Genomic DNA, 17,753 nt, shown 5'->3' with positions numbered 1-17,753 from the left:
ATGCAATATCCAACATGGTGGCAAGTTTCCTGGAAGGAAGAAAGATTCTTTTTTAATGACCTTGTGCATGTGCCAACTTGGTGAAGGGCCAACTGGCTACAGTAGGAGCTAAAAGAAAGAACATGCTTCTGGGCAGGAGTTGGAAAGAAAACCCTCTTTGCTCAAAATTAAAAACCAAAGCAATGAGCATCAGTATTGTTGGCTCAGGTCTGGCTGGATTGAGTCTCTTTTAGAGGGGAAAACTGTCTGAGTTACATCTAGGTCTTCCTTTTTCCTTAAAAAAAGAACAGGAGGACTTGTGGCACCTTACAGACGAACAAATTTATTAGAGCATAAGCTTTTGTGGGCTACAGCCCACTTCATCAGATGCATAGAATGGAACATGTAGTAAGATATAGATATAGATATAGATATATAGATAGAGATACAGATAAGTTGGAAGTTACCATACAAACTGTGAGAGGCTAATTAGTTAAGATGAGCTATTATCAGCAGGAGAAAAAAACTTCTGAAGTGATAATCAAGATGTCCCATTTAGACAGTTGACAAGAAGGTGTGAGGATACTTAACTTAAGGAAATAGATTCAATATGTGTAATGACCCAGCCACTCCCAGTCTCTATTCAAATCCAAGTGAATGGTATCTAGTTTGCATATTAATTCAAGCTCAGCAGTTTCTCCTTGGAGTCTGTTTTTGAAGCTTTTCTGTTGCAGAATTGCCACCCTTAAGTCTTTTACTGAGTGGCCAGAGAGGTTGAAGTGTTCTCCTACTGGTTTTCGAATGTTAGGATTCCTGATGTCAGATTTGTGTCCATTTATTCTTTTGCGCAGAGACTGTCCAGTTTGGCCAATGTACATGGCAGAGGGGCATTGCTGGCACATGATGGTGTATATCACATTGGTAGATATGCAGGTGAACAAGCCCCTGATGGCTTGGCTAATGTGATTAGGTCCTATGATGGTGTCACTTGAATAAATATGTGGACAGAGTTGGCATCGGGCTTTGTTGCAAGGATAGGCTCCTGGGTTAGTGTTTTTGTTGTGTGGTGTGTGGTTGCTGCAGAGTATTTGCTTCAGGTTGGGAGGCTGTCTGTAAGTGAGGACTGGTCTGTCTCCCAAGATCTGTGACAGTGAGGGATCATTTTTCAGGATAGCTTGTAAATCTTTGATGATGCGCTGGAGAGGTTTTAGTTGGGGGCTGAAGGTGACAGTTAGTAGCGTTCTGTTATTTTCTTTGTTGGGCCTGTCCTGTAGTAGGTGACTTCTGGGTACTTTTCTGCCTCTGTCAATCTGTTTTTTCACTTCAGCAGGTGGGTATTGTAGTGTTAAGAATGCTTGATAGAGATCTTGTAGTGTTTGTCTCTGTCTGAGGGATTGGAGCAAATGCGGTTGTATCTTAGAGCTTGGCTGTAGACAATGGATTGTGTGGTGTGCCCTGGATGGAGGCTGGAGGCATGTAGGTAAGTATAGCAGTCAGTAGGTTTCTGGTAGAGGGTGGTGTTTATGTGACCATTGCTTATTAGCACAGTAGTGTCCAGGAAATGGACTGCTTGTGTGGATTGGTCTAGGTTGAGGTTGATGGTGGGATGGAAATTGTTGAAATCATGAAATCCATCACAACTACTCCTGTTCTTTCTGCGGATACAGACTAACATGGCTGCTACTCTGAAACCTTTTTCCTTAGGAGACCTGAACGGTTACTCCTACTCACCAAATGGGTGGAATCTGCTGATCCACATAGTCTCATAACATTGAGCAACTTATGAGCTGGAGGAGCCTCTGAGTAACCAGTTTCAAGGCAGATTTTAGGGTTTTTTTTATACAATACATTTTCTATCCTGTTTCCTTGCAAAGGAGCCTTCAAAGTATGGACCAGATGCAAGGGATGAAGGGAACTTGCCATTGTGCTCTATTTTATCAGTAGAAATTATTTCTCTTGGACACATGTGCTCACTTTTTATGTAAAATGAGGTGTACTCCAAATAATCATCTCACCAGCCCTTCCCAAAACCCTGAAGCTAACCTTGTGCATATTGGTGTGATCATAGTGAGCATGAATGTTATGGGCTTTAGGAGAGTGACAGCAAAAGCATGTTCTAGTCCAAAATGCTGCGGCTGGGTCTGCTTGTTAGAATATTCAGACCTCTCCGGGGCTCAATCAGGTTGTAGCTGATAACGTGGAGCAACCTCCCTTGCTGTAGTAGCTGCTGCAAGAGGAACTCCTCTCCTGCATCCTCCATTTGTGCTCGTAAAAACATGTAGGATGTGTGCTACAGTCTCCATTGCCCACTGCTAGCTATTCCAAGAGAGCCCCGGAGGAGTGGTCTGACCTTCTGCAGTAAATGGCGTGAGAGTCTTGCAGATGCTGCAGCTTGCCTCTCAGCACTACTACAAACTGCGATCTATCTAGCTTCATACCTCAAATGATCTTAATTGGCTTTGAAGTCTGTCTACACTGGATAACAGAATAGAGGTCAAATATTTACTGCTGCCACCATTATAGTGGAATCTAATCATGTTTAGGGCACATTTTCACCTCATTAATGCTTTTGCTGATATTAGGTACCAATCACAAATTCTTGAATCATTAAATAGAGACAAACCAGTATCTCCACACTTTGTGGCTCAAACACATCCCGAGATAAGATGTATTTCAGCACTAAATGACATTTCTCTGAGATATGGAGGAGAAAATCCCCCTTGTGGAATGGCTGAAGAAATTGTCATTTAATATAAGTGCTTTTAGAAATGGTAGTTTTGGTCATCTGATCAGGCAATTTTTGTGCAATAAAAGTTTTTCACAACTCCATTTTTTTCTTTCAAAACATGCCTGCACTATCCTACATAAAGTACTTATTTTTTTATTTTCTTAAATTTGTGACTAATTGATAGCCAATTTAGGGAATTTTTACCAATTCAACACTCAGTTGCTCCCCAAAGTTATTTTGTTGCTGTTGACTGTATTCAGCCTGGCATTTCTGAGTTGCAGAGGCTATAGCAGATTTTCCCTTATGTAGCACATTTAATCTTCAGTGCAGATTTTATTTTTTCATTTGTTTCAACTTAACAACATGAAACAATTCTATTGCAAGCTCTAGGGACTGGGCCATGTCATCGATTAAAAACAGAATCCATAACAATTACAAATAAAAAGGGGGAAACGCCACTCTCATAAAGCAATCACTCAGGAAGAAAAACATTGCAGAACAGAAACAGTCTCCCAAACCCACTCAGATTCTCACAAAAGCCCCAGACCTAATGAAAGGGAAATTGCCTCTTCTGAATGACCCAGGATAATCCAGCATGCTGCCACTGGGTCTGGAATTGGACTGACCTATCCAGAGAAGGGAATCAGAGCAACTTGAATTACCCCATAGAACTAGTGAGATAAGTGTTATATGATACTATTCAATATCAGTAACGGGTGGTAGAAATTGGCCCTGACTGAAACATTTAAATTTGCCAAATCTTTCTGTAATAAATATGCTACATTATAGCACCTAAAAGGCACTACAATTTTCTGATGGAGTATTTCAAAATTAGGCAATTTTCTAAGTATCTCTGATGGTCTATGCTTAGTTTTTCCAAAATCCACGGCATCATAAAACATTATATCAAATGGTATATTTCAATATTCAACTGTATGCCTATTATATCTTAAATTACAAAAATATAATGAATATATATTTCTTGGAGCCCAAATGTACTTAGTTTATTCCAATAATGTTTAATAATATCTTCTCTTTAATTGTTTATGATGACCAATTTAAGCATGAACCACAAAATAGCCTCTTTTTAACTCCATCTTTACCCACATATGCACTAAGAAATCACCAGGAAAGGTACATTTTCTATTTAAAGGCTTCAAAGTAAAAAAAAAAAACCACAAAATTTGCGAAGAACAAGAATCTGTGATGTAATCAGTTGGCAAATTGGTGTGAAACATAATCAAGAAAGAATGAGGGATGACGTTTTTTGAGACAGGGAGTATAGTGTAAATGCATCTGTGATTTAGAAAAGGAGTACTTATGGCACCTTAGAGACTAACAAATTTATTTGAGCATAAGCTTTCGTGAGCTACAGCTTTTTGCGGATACAGACTAACACGGCTGCTACTCTGAAACCTGTCATCTGTGATTTAGTAATTCATACAGTCTTGAGACCTGTGACAGTGTGTCTTTCAGTGTATTTTGTGTGTTCGCTTCTTTGGGAGAGGATTGGAAGGAGGATAGTAAAAATCCAATGAAATGCAGCTAAGCAATTTTATTTCCTCTTGGTCTGTCAAGAAAATGTGGTAGGAATGTGTAGCTTATGCACATTTGGAATCTACTGAATGGAGATCAGAAGCTAGTAATGTGCAACTGATGTCTTTAATGGTTCAAATTTGAGCCTTTCTAGCATTTTTTCAAATACTAATCTTAAAGTTTTGTATCCCAAGTATTAGTGATCCATCCTTCAACAAACCCTCTTACAGGATTCCCTCTGCCTTCAGCTCTTCTCTCCCCTGCCATCTCAACTGGCCTCAAGATTCCTCTTTTGATGTCTTTTGGTGTGGTTTAGTTACTGTTGGCTGTGATCTCGCCTTCCTGTCTGGTCTGACATTTTATGGAGCCACATGACCCCCACAACCTCCTTATTGTTGTTCAGGGACACCAAGTGGCTGTTCCCTCTCAGCAGCTGTCTTAGGCAGAGACCAAACCCAACTTCAAAAAGTTATTTTGGGCAGAAGAAATCACCATTTTCCATTCGTACATGTACGTGTATACACACGCACACATGCACACAGAGCCAGGACTAGAAACATTCTCTTTCATGTCATGCTCTCGCGGTGGACAGAAAACCTTTAGCAACTGAATTCAAGCGATTAAGAAGGGTTTTACACGCAGAGCCAGTGAGGCATCCCTAGTAGTGGAAGCAGGAGTAGCTGTGGTGAGATATTAGTGTCTTGGGGAGTGTGTCCTAAGGGATTAATAGTTTAAGGTTCGAAATAGCTTCAAAATCTGAATATTACTAGGTGTCCATCCTTAACTGAAATACTTATTAGTCTTCCAAAACCTAATAAAATAGGAAAGCTGCCCTAGGTGGTTAGATCATAACTAATTTTGGTCAAACAATATTTGCAAAATAATTTTGACATTTCATAGATCTTTTAAAACATAAATCTTCTAATACTTTGTCATCATTTGCCCACTGTAGTCACAGCTCACCCACCCACATCTCATAAATAATTGTTTTCTATATTTTCAATTGAAATTTGCTGATCACTCTCCACTGAAGTTTGTGCACCAGTAGCAGTAGATTGCATGCAGTGGGAGGAGATTTATGTACACAGAGAGCACGAAACAAGGGGTGCTACCATACAGACTGTAAGGAGAGTGATCAGGTAAGGTGAGCTATTACCAGCGGGGGGAGGGCGGGAACCTTTTGTAGTGATAATCAAGGTGGGCCATTTCCAGCAGTTGACAAGAACATCTGAGGAACAGTGGGGGGGGGATAAACATGGGGAAATAGTGTAATGACCCATCCCCTCCCAGTCTTTATTCAAGCCTAAGTTAATTGTATCCAGTTTGCAAATTAATTCCAATTCAGCAGTCTCTCGTTGGAGTCTGTTTTTGAAGTTTTTTTGTTGAAGAATTGCCACTTTTAGGTCTGTAATAGAGTGACCAAAGAGATTGAAGTGTTCTCCGACTGGTTTTCGAATGTTATAATACTTGACGCCTGATTTGTGTCCATTTATTCTTTTACGTAGAGACTGTCCAGTTTGCCCAATGTACATAGAATCATAGAATCATAGAATATCAGGGTTGGAAGGGACCCCAGAAGGTCATCTAGTCCAACCCCCTGCTCAAAGCAGGACCAATTCCCAGTTAAATCATCCCAGCCAGGGCTTTGTCAAGCCTGACCTTAAAAACCTCTAAGGAAGGAGATTCTACCACCTCCCTAGGTAACGCATTCCAGTGTTTCACCACCCTCTTAGTGAAAAAGTTTTTCCTAATATCCAATCTAAACCTCCCCCACTGCAACTTGAGACCATTACTCCTCGTTCTGTCATCTGCTACCATTGAGAACAGTCTAGAGCCATCCTCTTTGGAACCCCCTTTCAGGTAGTTGAAAGCAGCTATCAAATCCCCCCTCATTCTTCTCTTCTGCAGGCTAAACAATCCCAGCTCCCTCAGCCTCTCCTCATAACTCATGTGTTCCAGTCCCCTAATCATTTTTGTTGCCCTTCGCTGGACTCTCTCCAATTTATCCACATCCTTCTTGAAGTGTGGGGCCCAAAACTGGACACAGTACTCCAGATGAGGCCTCACCAATGTCGAATAGAGGGGAACGATCACGTCCCTCGATCTGCTCGCTATGCCCCTACTTATACATCCCAAAATGCCATTGGCCTTCTTGGCAACAAGGGCACACTGCTGACTCATATCCAGCTTCTCGTCCACTGTCACCCCTAGGTCCTTTTCTGTAGAACTGCTGCCTAGCCATTCGGTCCCTAGTCTGTAGCTGTGCATTGGGTTCTTCCGTCCTAAGTGCAGGACCCTGCACTTATCCTTATTGAACCTCATCAGATTCCTTTTGGCCCAATCCTCCAATTTGTCTAGGTCCTTCTGTATCCTATCCCTCCCCTCCAGCGTATCTACCACTCCTCCCAGTTTAGTATCAACAATGGCAGAGGGGCATTGCTGGCACATGATGGCCTATATCACATTGGTAGATGTGCAGGTGAACAAGCCTCTGATAGTGTGGCTGATGCGATTAGGCCCTATGATGGTGTCCCCTGAATAGATATGTGGACACAGTTGGCAATGGGCTTCGTTGCAAGGATAGGTTCCTGGGTTAGTGGTTGTTGTGTGGTTGTGGTTGCTGGTGAGTATTTGCTTCAGTTTGGGAGGCTGTCTGTAAGCAAGGACTGGCCTGTCTCCCAAGATCTGTGAGAGTGATGGGTCATCCTTCAGGATAGGTTGTAGATCCTTGATGATGCGTTGGAGAGGTTTTAGTTGAGGGCTGAAGGTGATGGCTAGTGGCGTTCTGTTGGATTTTCTTTGTTGGGCCTGTCCTGTATTAGGTAACTTCTGGGTACTCTTCTGGCTCTGTCAATCTGTTTCTTCACTTCAGCAGGTGGGTATTGTAGTTGTGGTCTCTACTCAAAATAGCAGATGTAGTTGAAGAACAAATGGAGAGATTTGTGAGAGGTGCACTTGATTCTGATGGGATATGCAGCTTTTTCAGCCCAGTCAAGAAATCTGGCATAAAAACATTTGCTGATATGACAAAGAAGATCACATTTAAGTCTGGCAAGGGAGAGACTATCACAACAGCTGTCAGTCCAGAAGTTTTTTTCCTCAGAGCCCTGTGCTGAGTGAGATGCAGAGATGATATTTCAGTAGCATCTGTTCTTAGTCACCTAATAGGACTGTGCCTATGTCCCTCTTCCAGTGAGAAGAACAGACAAAGCTGAGTTAGGGCATCCACTGGAAGCTTAAGCTGAAAGAATCCATGAGCTAAGAACATGCAACAAAGAAACCATGTGTATATCAGAGATGCCATAGCTGTAAGACAAATTATGTCTGGAGACAGATTCCACATATTTGATGAATTGGCTGCTGAGTACTTGCGGCTTGCCCTAAAAAGATTTTACGAGGTTTATTTTGTAATCAAAGTTTTTGACAGGTTGACAACAGGAACTCTGTGAAAACTGCAGAAAGACCGAGCCAGACAGGATCTAAAGTCAGATGCAAAGAAATACCAGGTGGCAATCCTGTGCCTCCATGGAAAAAAATTCTAAACATGGCATCCAACAGGCAGTGACTTGTAAAATTCCTTTATGAATATATGGAGCACAACCAACAAAATAGATTTTCTTGCTGCAGGCTTTTCCAATGGTGAAGTAGCAAAGTCCATCACTAGTAGAGGTGTTGAAGGAGCCCAAGACTTGTACAGAACTCAAGAGGAAATGGACACAAGGATGCTTCTGCATTGTATGTGCCTATATGGCTTTTGGTGTCAAAGGAACCGGAGTGATTCGGTCGCCTGATACAGCTGTTTTGGTCTTTGCTGTTCATTACTTTCCAAAAATGGAACACACAGATAACGTATGGATTGAAACAGGCACCATTTCCAGCACAAGTAACAAGCATCGCTTCATATCTGTGCATGCAATTTGTGATGCACTCCTGACTTTTGCAACATGCTTCCTGCTGTACACCCATTAACGAGATGTAACTCAGTATCATCCTGATTTAGTATTAGGAAAAAAAAACCCTGAGTTTAATGTTGCCAAAATTAAGGGAGTTTACTGCATCAGAGATCTTGCCAAATTTGAAGAGCGTGACGGACAAGAAAGCAAGGAAGTTGGCAGCAGTGCTGTATGACCAGAGTGAGAAAGAAAAGGAGACCCTCCGAGACCTGAATTGCTTGTGCCTCAATCTAACCACCTAAGAGGACAAGTCACTGACTAGACTCCCACCATATGATGACAGTTTTGAAGAGCATGTCAAAAAAAGATATGACAAACAAAGGTTTTGATGTCTTCACACATAAGTAAACCAGATATTGGATCAGTATTGCAATATGGATGGAGATATGTGGATGATGAACTACTTCCTGTATTCTTCAAGGGCCCAACAGCATCTGAACTTCAGCAAGATCTTATTTATGCCTGCACCAGGAGAAGTCACTGTGCAATCTTCCTTGTACAGAACTGTGTACATTCCAAGGCAGTGAAGACTGTGGTAACCTATGCAGTCTTGACAGAGGCCATAATGATAACAAGATGATAATGATGTTAACTAGAAATGTCACTGGCATGATTACATTTCAATGATACCTGTACAAATTTATTATTAAATTAGTTTTATCTTTTTCATTGTTTTATGATGCTCTGAGTTCACAAGAAATCCCATTTTATGTCTTTAAAGAATACATGGAGTTATTAAACTAACAAAAAGAAAATATTTCAGTGGTCATTTTAATGTGTTGAGAGTGTCATTGTTAATCCCCTGTTTTTATGGTAATGGCACTATTTAACAGCTCCACATCACACCTCATCTTAAAGTACACATAATAATCTTTCAAATGATGTATGATATGCTTGTGTGGAGAGGAGATACATTGTCAACAAAATCTTGGTGTCTGTTGCTTGCCTTTTATAGAATCACAGAAATGTTGAACTGGAAGGGATCTCAGTATGTCATCTTGGCCAGTCCCCTGCACCAAGGCAGGACTGAATATTATCTAGACTGTCCTTGGCAGGTGTTTGTCTAACCTGTTTTAAAAAACCTCCAGTGATGGAGATTCCACAGCCACCCTAGGTAATATGCTCCAGAGTTTAACCATCCTGTCAGGAAGTTTTTCCTAATGTCCAACCTAAATTCCCTTGCTGCAATTTAGGCTCATTTCTTCTCTCCTGTCCTCAGTTCTTAAAGAGAACAATTTATCAACCTCCTCTTTATAACAACCTTTTATGTACTTAAAGAGTGTTACCATGTCCCCCATCAGTCTTCTCTTCTCCAAACTAAACAAACCCATTTTTTAATCTTTCCTCATAGCTCATGTTTTCTAGACCAGTAGTTCTCAACCTTTTCAGACTACTGTACCCCTTACAGATGTCTGATTTGTCTTGTGCACCTCACTTAAAAATACTTGCTTACAAAATGAGACAAAAATACAAAACTGTTACTGAAAAATTGCTTACTTCCTCATTTTGTCCATATGAAATTTTAGTTTGTACTGACTTTGCTAGTGCTTTTTATGTAGCCTGTTGTAAAACTAGGCAAATATCTAGATGAGTTGATGCATCCCTTGGAAGACCTTTGTGTACCACCTGGTTGAGAACCACTTTCTAGACTTGTAATCATTTTTGTTGCTCTCCTCTGGACTTTCTCCAGTTTATCCACGTCTTTCCCAAAGTGTGGTGCTCAGAACTGGACACAGTACTCCAGATGAGACTTCATAAGTGCTGAGTAGCGTGGAAGAATTACTTCTTGTGTCTTCCATAAAAAACTCCCTGAATTATGTTCACTTTTTTTTTTGCAGTGGTATTACACTGTTGACTTATATTTAGTTTGTGTTCCACTAGAACCCCCAGATCCTTTCCTGCAGTACTTTATTAACAATCATTTCCCATTTTGTATTTGTGCAGTTGCTTATTCCTTATTGAATTTCATCCTATTTATTTCAGACCATTTCTCCAGTTTGTCAAGATCATTTTGAATTCTAATCTTGTCCTCCAAAGTATTTATAGCCCATCCCAGCCTGGCATCATCTACAAATTTTATAAATGTTCTTTCTATACCCTTATTCAAATCACTTATGAAAATATTGAATAGAACTAGACCCAGGACAGATACCTGTGGGACCCCACTTGATATGTCCTCCTAGCTTCAGTGTGAAACACTGATAAATACTCTGAGTTTCGCACCCACCTTATATTAGGTTTGTCTTGGCTATATTTCCCACCTTATAGTAGCTCCATCTAAGTTGCATTTCCCTAGTTTGTTTAGGAGGTCACATGAGAAAGTATCAAAAGCCTTACTAAAGTTGAGATATATCACATCTGCTGCTTCCCCACTATCACAAACTTGTTACCCTGTCAGAAGAGGATATTAGGTTGGCTTCATATGATGTATTCTTGACAAATATATATTGACTGTTACTTATCACCTTGTTATCTTCTGGGTGCTTAAAAATGGATTTGACTATTTGCTCCATTATCTTTCTGGGTACCAAAGTTAAGATGACTGGTCTATAATTCCCTGGGTTGTCCTTATTCTCTTTTGATAAACAGATGCTATATTTGCCCTTTTCCAGTTCTCTGGAATCTCTCTCCACAAGTTTTCAAAGATAATTACTCATGGCGCAGAAACCTCTTCTGACAGTTCCTTAAGTATTTGTCAGACCCTGCCAACTTGGGGCTTATCTACACTTAAAAACCTACAGTGGCACAGCTTTGCTTCTGCAGCTGTGCTGCTGTAGCGCTTCAGTGTAGACACTACCTATGCTGAGGAAATGGGTTCTCCCATCAGCATAGGTAATCCACCTCCCCGAAAGGCGGTAGCTAGGTTGATGGCAGAATTTTTCTATCAACCTGGTACTGTCAACATGGGGAACTTAGGCTGGCTTAACTATGCCAGTCAGGCATAGGGGAGGGAGGAATTAATAAATTGTTTTTTGAGCAAAATTGTTAGTGCATGCTGTTGATAAGTTGTTATAATTTTTAAAGTGTTGCTAAGGATGAGAATAGCCTTTCAAAGTTTTAATGCGTATCATAGGAAGCAACAAATGGGCTGCAATGAGTTCCACTGAATTTATTCCTTTTTCCTGGTTCTGTGAACATCACAAACCATTTGAGCTCCATTCCCCCATTCCATATGATGTCATTAAAATCCCTGAAGAGAATTACTTTTCTGAAAATCACTCTAGATCATTTATTATTCTCCAGTATGTGTTTCCTGTATAAATTTTTGGGGGAAAGGGTCATATTTTTGAACGCTTTGAGCGTGATGGGGGGCCAATTTTAACAGATGAAGTTATTGATTTTTTTTTGAGTTAGCATATTACTTAGACATGGGCTGTCAATAACATTCACTATTCATGTACTGTGTCTGTTCCAGTAAAGCCCCGTGACACAGCACTTTCTTCCCTTGGCGGAGTTTAACACCAGCTGTATCTTTTACTGTTATCTGATGTCTTTATATTTTTACCTCTTAGGGTTTGATACCAGCATTTTGCCAATTTGCAAGGACTCCCTTGGCTGGATGTTTAACAGACTTGATACAAACTATGACCTGCTGTTAGACCAGTCAGAGCTTGGAAGCATTTACCTTGACAAGAATGAACAGTGCACCAAGGCATTCTTCAATTCTTGTGACACGTACAAGGACAGTTTGATATCTAACAATGAGTGGTGCTACTGCTTCCAGAGACAGCAAGGTAAAAGATGAGAATAACTTGCAGATGCTGACTGACCTTATTGTACTGTTTTATCTTTCTGGAACATGTTAAAAAATTTAGAGTCAATTACAAGCTCTTAAGTGCTATGCTATGAATTTGCTTAAAGGTTTTGAGCTACTGTGAATAGAAAGTGAAAAGGAAAGCTAAAAATCAAGCTGAACTGGAGAAACTTAGCTGAGATTCAAGAAATTCTAAATAAAATGTAAAAGAGCAATTAATGCTTTGATAGAAGTATTGTTTCTCTTACCAACCTCCACAGAGAGGAAAGGGAAGGACCAAAAGAAAAGGACAAAATTATTAGCATTCATTTTCTCTCTCTTTTTCCCACATTATAAAATTAACTTTTTTTTTTACTTTTTTATTACTGGGCTATAACATTTTAACTGAAAGAAATTAAATATTATGCATAAAGTTATTTGCATTCATTGGGCCATAAAGCCACTGATTTTCAGGACCTAGCTTAAACTCTTGATAACTTCTTGAAATTCTTTGGCTAAGAAAATAGTAGCTCAAAATATCTAGAGGCAGTCCTTTCTTAATTGTCCACGAATGTAAATTAAATCAAACTCAAACAACAATTTTATATCTAAATGACATATTCCATAAGTTAGAAAATAAAAAAATGAATTAGAATAAGATTTTTGAAAAGCCTGGTCACTGTTTCTTAGCTGAAACGGGACAGAAAATTGAAATGCATCCACTGAGCTTCTTATTTGCAAGATGATTTAGGGGGAGGTTTTCAAAGGAACAAATGGCAGTCAGGCACCTAACTGCCACTGAAAGTAAGTTGACAGTGCCTTTCAGTGGGACTTTTATTCCTACTCGCTGAAGCACTTATGAAAATTTTACCTTATGTGCACAATTGGCATTTGTGCCTATGAAAATCCTCCACTTAAGTCCCATTAACGTTCATCATTAGGGCTTAATCCTGACTTCACTGGGAGTTGAAGATGCTTACCATGTTGCACGGTTAGACTTTTTAAACTCTGAATTGTAAATCTGAACAAAAATAAAGATATACTTCCGGGGATATATTTTGGCTGACTGCCTTCTTTCCTATTTAAAACATGCTATCAAATATAAGCATATTGATAACTATCCCGTGCAAAAGGTCAAGATTTCATCTTCCAAACAATCTTTCTTGCTTTATAATAGAACTGTCTCTTTTTTTTAATTTTTAGAAGTAGTGTACTGCTGCTAAAAGCAATAAATGAAGTATCCTCTATCCCAAGTTACTTATTAAAGAACATAACCAGTTCTTTTTAAAGAATACAATTATTTTAGATGAGATCATGAATATCTTGAGGGGTGCAAATTTTTTCAGTTGTCTGAAAAAGTGCAGCCATGTTACAACCTGTAAGATGAAATTTATCACAAATTTTTGTTCTTCTACCAATTGGTTCTCCTGCCAGTTTTATACTGTGTATATCAGCAGTCCCCAAACTTTATTACTTGCACCCCACCGACCAGTAATAGAATGTGTTTGTCCCCCATCCCCCTTGGGGCCAGGAGCAGAGTCGCAGCTGGGCTGTGGCCGGGAGTCGGTGGTTGGGAGCGGAGCTGCAGCTGGGAACGGGCAGCTGGGAGCGGGAGCCAGGAGCTGGTGGCCAAGAGCTGGGGCTGCGAGCGGGGCCACAGCTGCGGACTGGGGCTGGGGGCAGAGTAGGGCTGGGTGGCACTCCCTTCCCACCCCCTTGTGGGGCCTGGCCTGGGCCTTGCCATGCCCCACTGGATGTTCCTCCATGCCCCACTGGGGGAGCACGCCCCTCTTTTGGGGACCACTGGTGTATATATAAAGCATATTTTTCACCCATTATGTGCAAAGGGCACTTCCATGGGATAGTTACGGTCAGTTTTGTAGTCTACACTCTATAGACACTATGTATAAAAACAACTGCTCAGGATACTGCTAATCAGGGTCTGACGTAAATATACCTTAGTCATAATGATAAAGTTAAAAATGGAGTCAAACCCACCAGCAGCATTTTGTGGAGAGCTCTCTCCCTGTCTCAGAATCCAGCAAAGGGACTGGCCATCACAAGGGTTTATCCTCCTTCCTCATTTTTTCCCCCTCCCTGGCCTGTGATGGGACAACAAGGTACTGATTTAAATGAGATTACATTGTTAGTGTTATCAGCAGCTTGGCTGAGAGTGGGCATAGAATGCCCTGAACACCGGTAATGAGGTGAAATCTCAGTTCTGGCAACTCCTTGAATATTTAGAACACTTCCATGCACCCCTTCCCAAAATTAACACTACCACCAAAACCCGTCTTCTCCTTCCTTTGCCAAACCTAAATATGCATGTCGGGGGGTGGGGGGTGTTACTGTTCTCTTTGTCAGCTACTTGTTATTAGCCCTTTTATGCATAATTGTCTCCCTTTAGCATGAACAAGCCAAACAATCCTCTATTAGTAAATTTCAGTTTTATGCTAAGCCTTGTACTGCATTGATGTTTTTCTTTATTGTTTGGATTGCATAATCTAAATATCTCTCTAATTGTTAATGGTGATAGAATTATTAGGTAGAGAAGATTAATGGTGTCCTTGTAATGTTCATTGAGTAAGTTTCCATTAACAAAAAGTTGTAAATCATGTAGCGAGCTCTCTGTATTCAGCTACCTTTGTAGCTCTTTTCTGTGCAATTTTACAACTCCAAAACACGGTGTACAGACCTTGATAACTGCTATTGATTGTGTTTAAAGTGAATACAAGAATGCAACCTGTGCAATATATCACAAAGGCTTCAAAGCCTATATATAAAGGCACAGTTGTTAAAGCTACCATCTATGCAGGAGTCTCACTCATTGGTGTCAACTTCTTAGTGCAAGTCCGGTGGGATTACCCCAATCCGTAGGATGTTTGGGGGTGTTTCACCCTTAAGGAAAGTAATAACAAAGTAGAGGATGAACTAGCTGTTACTGGCTATTTGCACACCATTTCATGTTGATTATCAACACTGCCTTCCATACATTCCAGTCAGTTCCTTCTTGGGCAGGAAAAGCGCTCCCTGCAGCTGTTTTGCCACGTTTACTGTTGCGCCAACACTCCTCTGGATCTCAGTGATGCTTGTCGTATCTTTTCTTGATCACACCTCTGCTTCCAAGCCAGGTGGTTTAGTATATCTGCGGTATTTGTTCTGGGTACTTTGCCATATTTCTGTAGCACTTCAGTGCCTGAGTTTTGTCAGTGCCTTATTGCTTGCCTTTGTGCTTTGGCCCATTTCTTTCTGGGTGTCACAACCGTTTATCTAAGTACTTCAGCACCTGCCTTTAGCACTTATTTTCTTTGTGCTTTGATACCTGCCTTAATGCTTCATTGCGTACCTTAATGCTGAAGCACCACTAGACTTTGGCCTTTTCGACATTCTAGTGACTGTTTTTTCTTTTTGCCAGTGCTTCCTCATTGAGGCAGCAGTGTTCTTGGTGCACCAGTACCTGAATCTAGATACTAGAGTGCCAAAGTTTGTTAGGAACCTCAGATCTCTCCATTGCTGCTTACCACTTCGGTCTGTTAGCCCGGTGCATCTCTCGATGCATTTATACCTTTTTTCTTTTCTTTTGCAGGATATAGTAAGTAAAGAGGATTCAAGACCATGTAATGTCTTCAAACATAGTCTGTGGTACAGAAGAATGACAAAGACTGAGGTCCATCTTTCTTATGTCATCTTCCTCAGATTGTAGGGCTCTTACATATTTATAGATAGCACTGAAGAAGTGTGATGTGCACCTCAAGCCTTTGCTAAGGCACCCAAAAAGATTCCTCCTGTAAGTCCAGCATGAGGTTGGCCTGGAGTGCTTCAAAGGGTAGACCCTGAAAGCTGAAGCCTGACTTGCCCAAGACTATTGAGAAGCAGATTGAAAAGCTAGTGCTACCCATATTGGCACTGGATGAGACCCAGCATCAGTATGCACAACAGAGTGGTCTCACCACCAAAATACCCTGTGTCAACAACAGAGAGGCTCCACCAAGCATCCACTGACAAGCAGATGTACTTTGAATGAGCTGAAAATCCATACAGGAGACCAAGGCAGGAAGCACAAGGTGTAGGCCAGCAGCTCCTTGATGCACTTCTGTTGAAGCCCCTCACTCCAGGTGACTCTATAACAGGTCTCCAGATTTCCCATTCCCCCTGCATTAATGCACTTGAAGCAGAGACAGGGGGAAATGGAGAGTCCAGTATAAACTGGTAAATTGGACATAATTTGTCCTCTGCAAGCCCCACAGTACTCACTTTTAAGTATTCCCCTCTCTCTGTGTTGGCAGGGTAGGATCTCTTGGCACATTTGCATGCAAATACCTCAAGGGTCAATACTCTTGGCAAAGGAAGCCCTGGCCTCAACACAGGTGCCTCTTGCATTAAAGGCTGCAGCACAGCTAGTGTTAATGTCTCATGGAGCACTTACCACAATGCAGGCCACTCCACCATCATCCTGTCATCTAGATCACTCCACTTGGATGAGAGCTGGCTGAAGATCAGTGCAATGAGGTCTGTTATTCAGATGAGCAGGACTCATCTGATGCCAAGTTCTTTTCTGTTACAGAGGAGCACCAGCATAGTGACTGTGGAGGAAATGATCCTACTTTTCCTTAGTTTTTACAGAAGCTAAGACCACTGATTATGAGTTAAAATCAGTCCAGGAATCTGAGGGAGTGTTGCCTCCCACTCACTGGAACTGACTGGAAGACAAGATGGCAGCATTTACACTCTGCAAGGGTGGCATGTGTCATCCATTAGGGGCTTAGCTCGAGTTCTACCTTGCTACCACTTTTTTAGGACTAAACAGCTGTACCTGCTAAGAGAAATCTGTCAGTTTTGTGCTAAGAAGCTAAAACCCAGTAGTGAGAATCCTGCAAGATTATATCTTCAGAGAAGCAGAATTACAGGTAAGTAATTTACCAATACTGTTACCTTTCATATTGCTTAGTGGTATTTCATATTTTCTAATTATTAATTTTAGATTTATTGCAATAAGTGATGAGGATTATTTAGGCTCAGTACATAATATTAAAACTGCCCCGCATCAACTTTTGTACGTGTATCTTTGTGTTCCTGATTTAGGATTTTTTCCCTAGAGCACAATACATGTACTTTATTGGGCAAGTTCCTTCTCATTCAGCACATTTCCCATCTTTTTTGGAAGTTGTGTATCACCCTTCTTTTCTTCCATTTACTATTGCCCCCAATATTATCTCAGTTGTATGGGCAGCACAATATCAAACACTTAAAATAAATGGATGTTACCATATGCAATAACAAGTCTAAGATATAGCAGCTTTTAGCAAAATTAAAAGATGTTACTTATAACCTATACTTTACATACTTGTGTATGTTAATGATAATCACAAGATATCTGGACCCTTGTCTTTAAGTCCTAGATGTGGGAAAGAAGCAATTCCTGAAGGGTTATAGTTCAAACTTATATAAAACATGAGGAAATAACAATGGTAAAAATGAGCAGTTAAGAGTTGATATCTATAATCAACATGAATGATAGAGGAATTTTTTCTGAAAGATGGTAAATATCTGCAAGGTGCTGAGTAGCTTCAGTTCCCATAAAGACACTTCTCATAATCAGAAACCATTAAAAATAAATGGCTATATTTTAAAATACAAGATAATGTTCGTCGACTGTTGCTGTAAAGGTAGAAAACATCCCGTGATGATCAGGAGTTGAGCTGGGTTCAGAGTCAGAGAATTTCAATGTTTGATTCCAGAGAAAATACATCCCTTGGACATTCTTTCTTGCACTAAGATCCCTGTGAGCAGCATCTTAGAAGAAGAGGCAATTTATAGGGATTTT

At 40.5% G+C, this 17,753-nt stretch overlaps 1 protein-coding gene across 4 annotated transcripts in view; it reads left to right on the top strand.

Moving 5' to 3' along the window:
* The window catches only part of SPOCK3 (SPARC (osteonectin), cwcv and kazal like domains proteoglycan 3), a gene marked incomplete at its 3' end in the record, with an annotated part of 384,412 nt that overhangs the window by 358,163 nt on the left and 8,496 nt on the right, over positions 1-17,753 (top strand). For 2 of the 4 annotated variants that reach the window (XM_084626846.1, XM_084626847.1), the window contains one exon: positions 11,709-11,930. The exons of 1 other annotated variant lie outside the window; for it this stretch is intronic. In XM_084626846.1, the coding sequence (XP_084482972.1) occupies positions 11,709-11,930 (222 nt within the window). Of the gene's footprint in view, positions 1-11,708; positions 11,942-17,753 lie in introns of those variants that run through there. One more of the 4 variants, XM_084626849.1, reaches the window with a different exon arrangement.

Source organism: Lepidochelys olivacea (assembly GCF_965140295.1).
Source record: "Lepidochelys olivacea isolate rLepOli2 genome assembly, chromosome: 4".
Classification (NCBI taxonomy): domain Eukaryota; kingdom Metazoa; phylum Chordata; order Testudines; family Cheloniidae; genus Lepidochelys; species Lepidochelys olivacea.
Note: the sequence above shows the minus strand (reverse complement) of the source record. Positions and strands in the feature narration are given on the sequence as shown.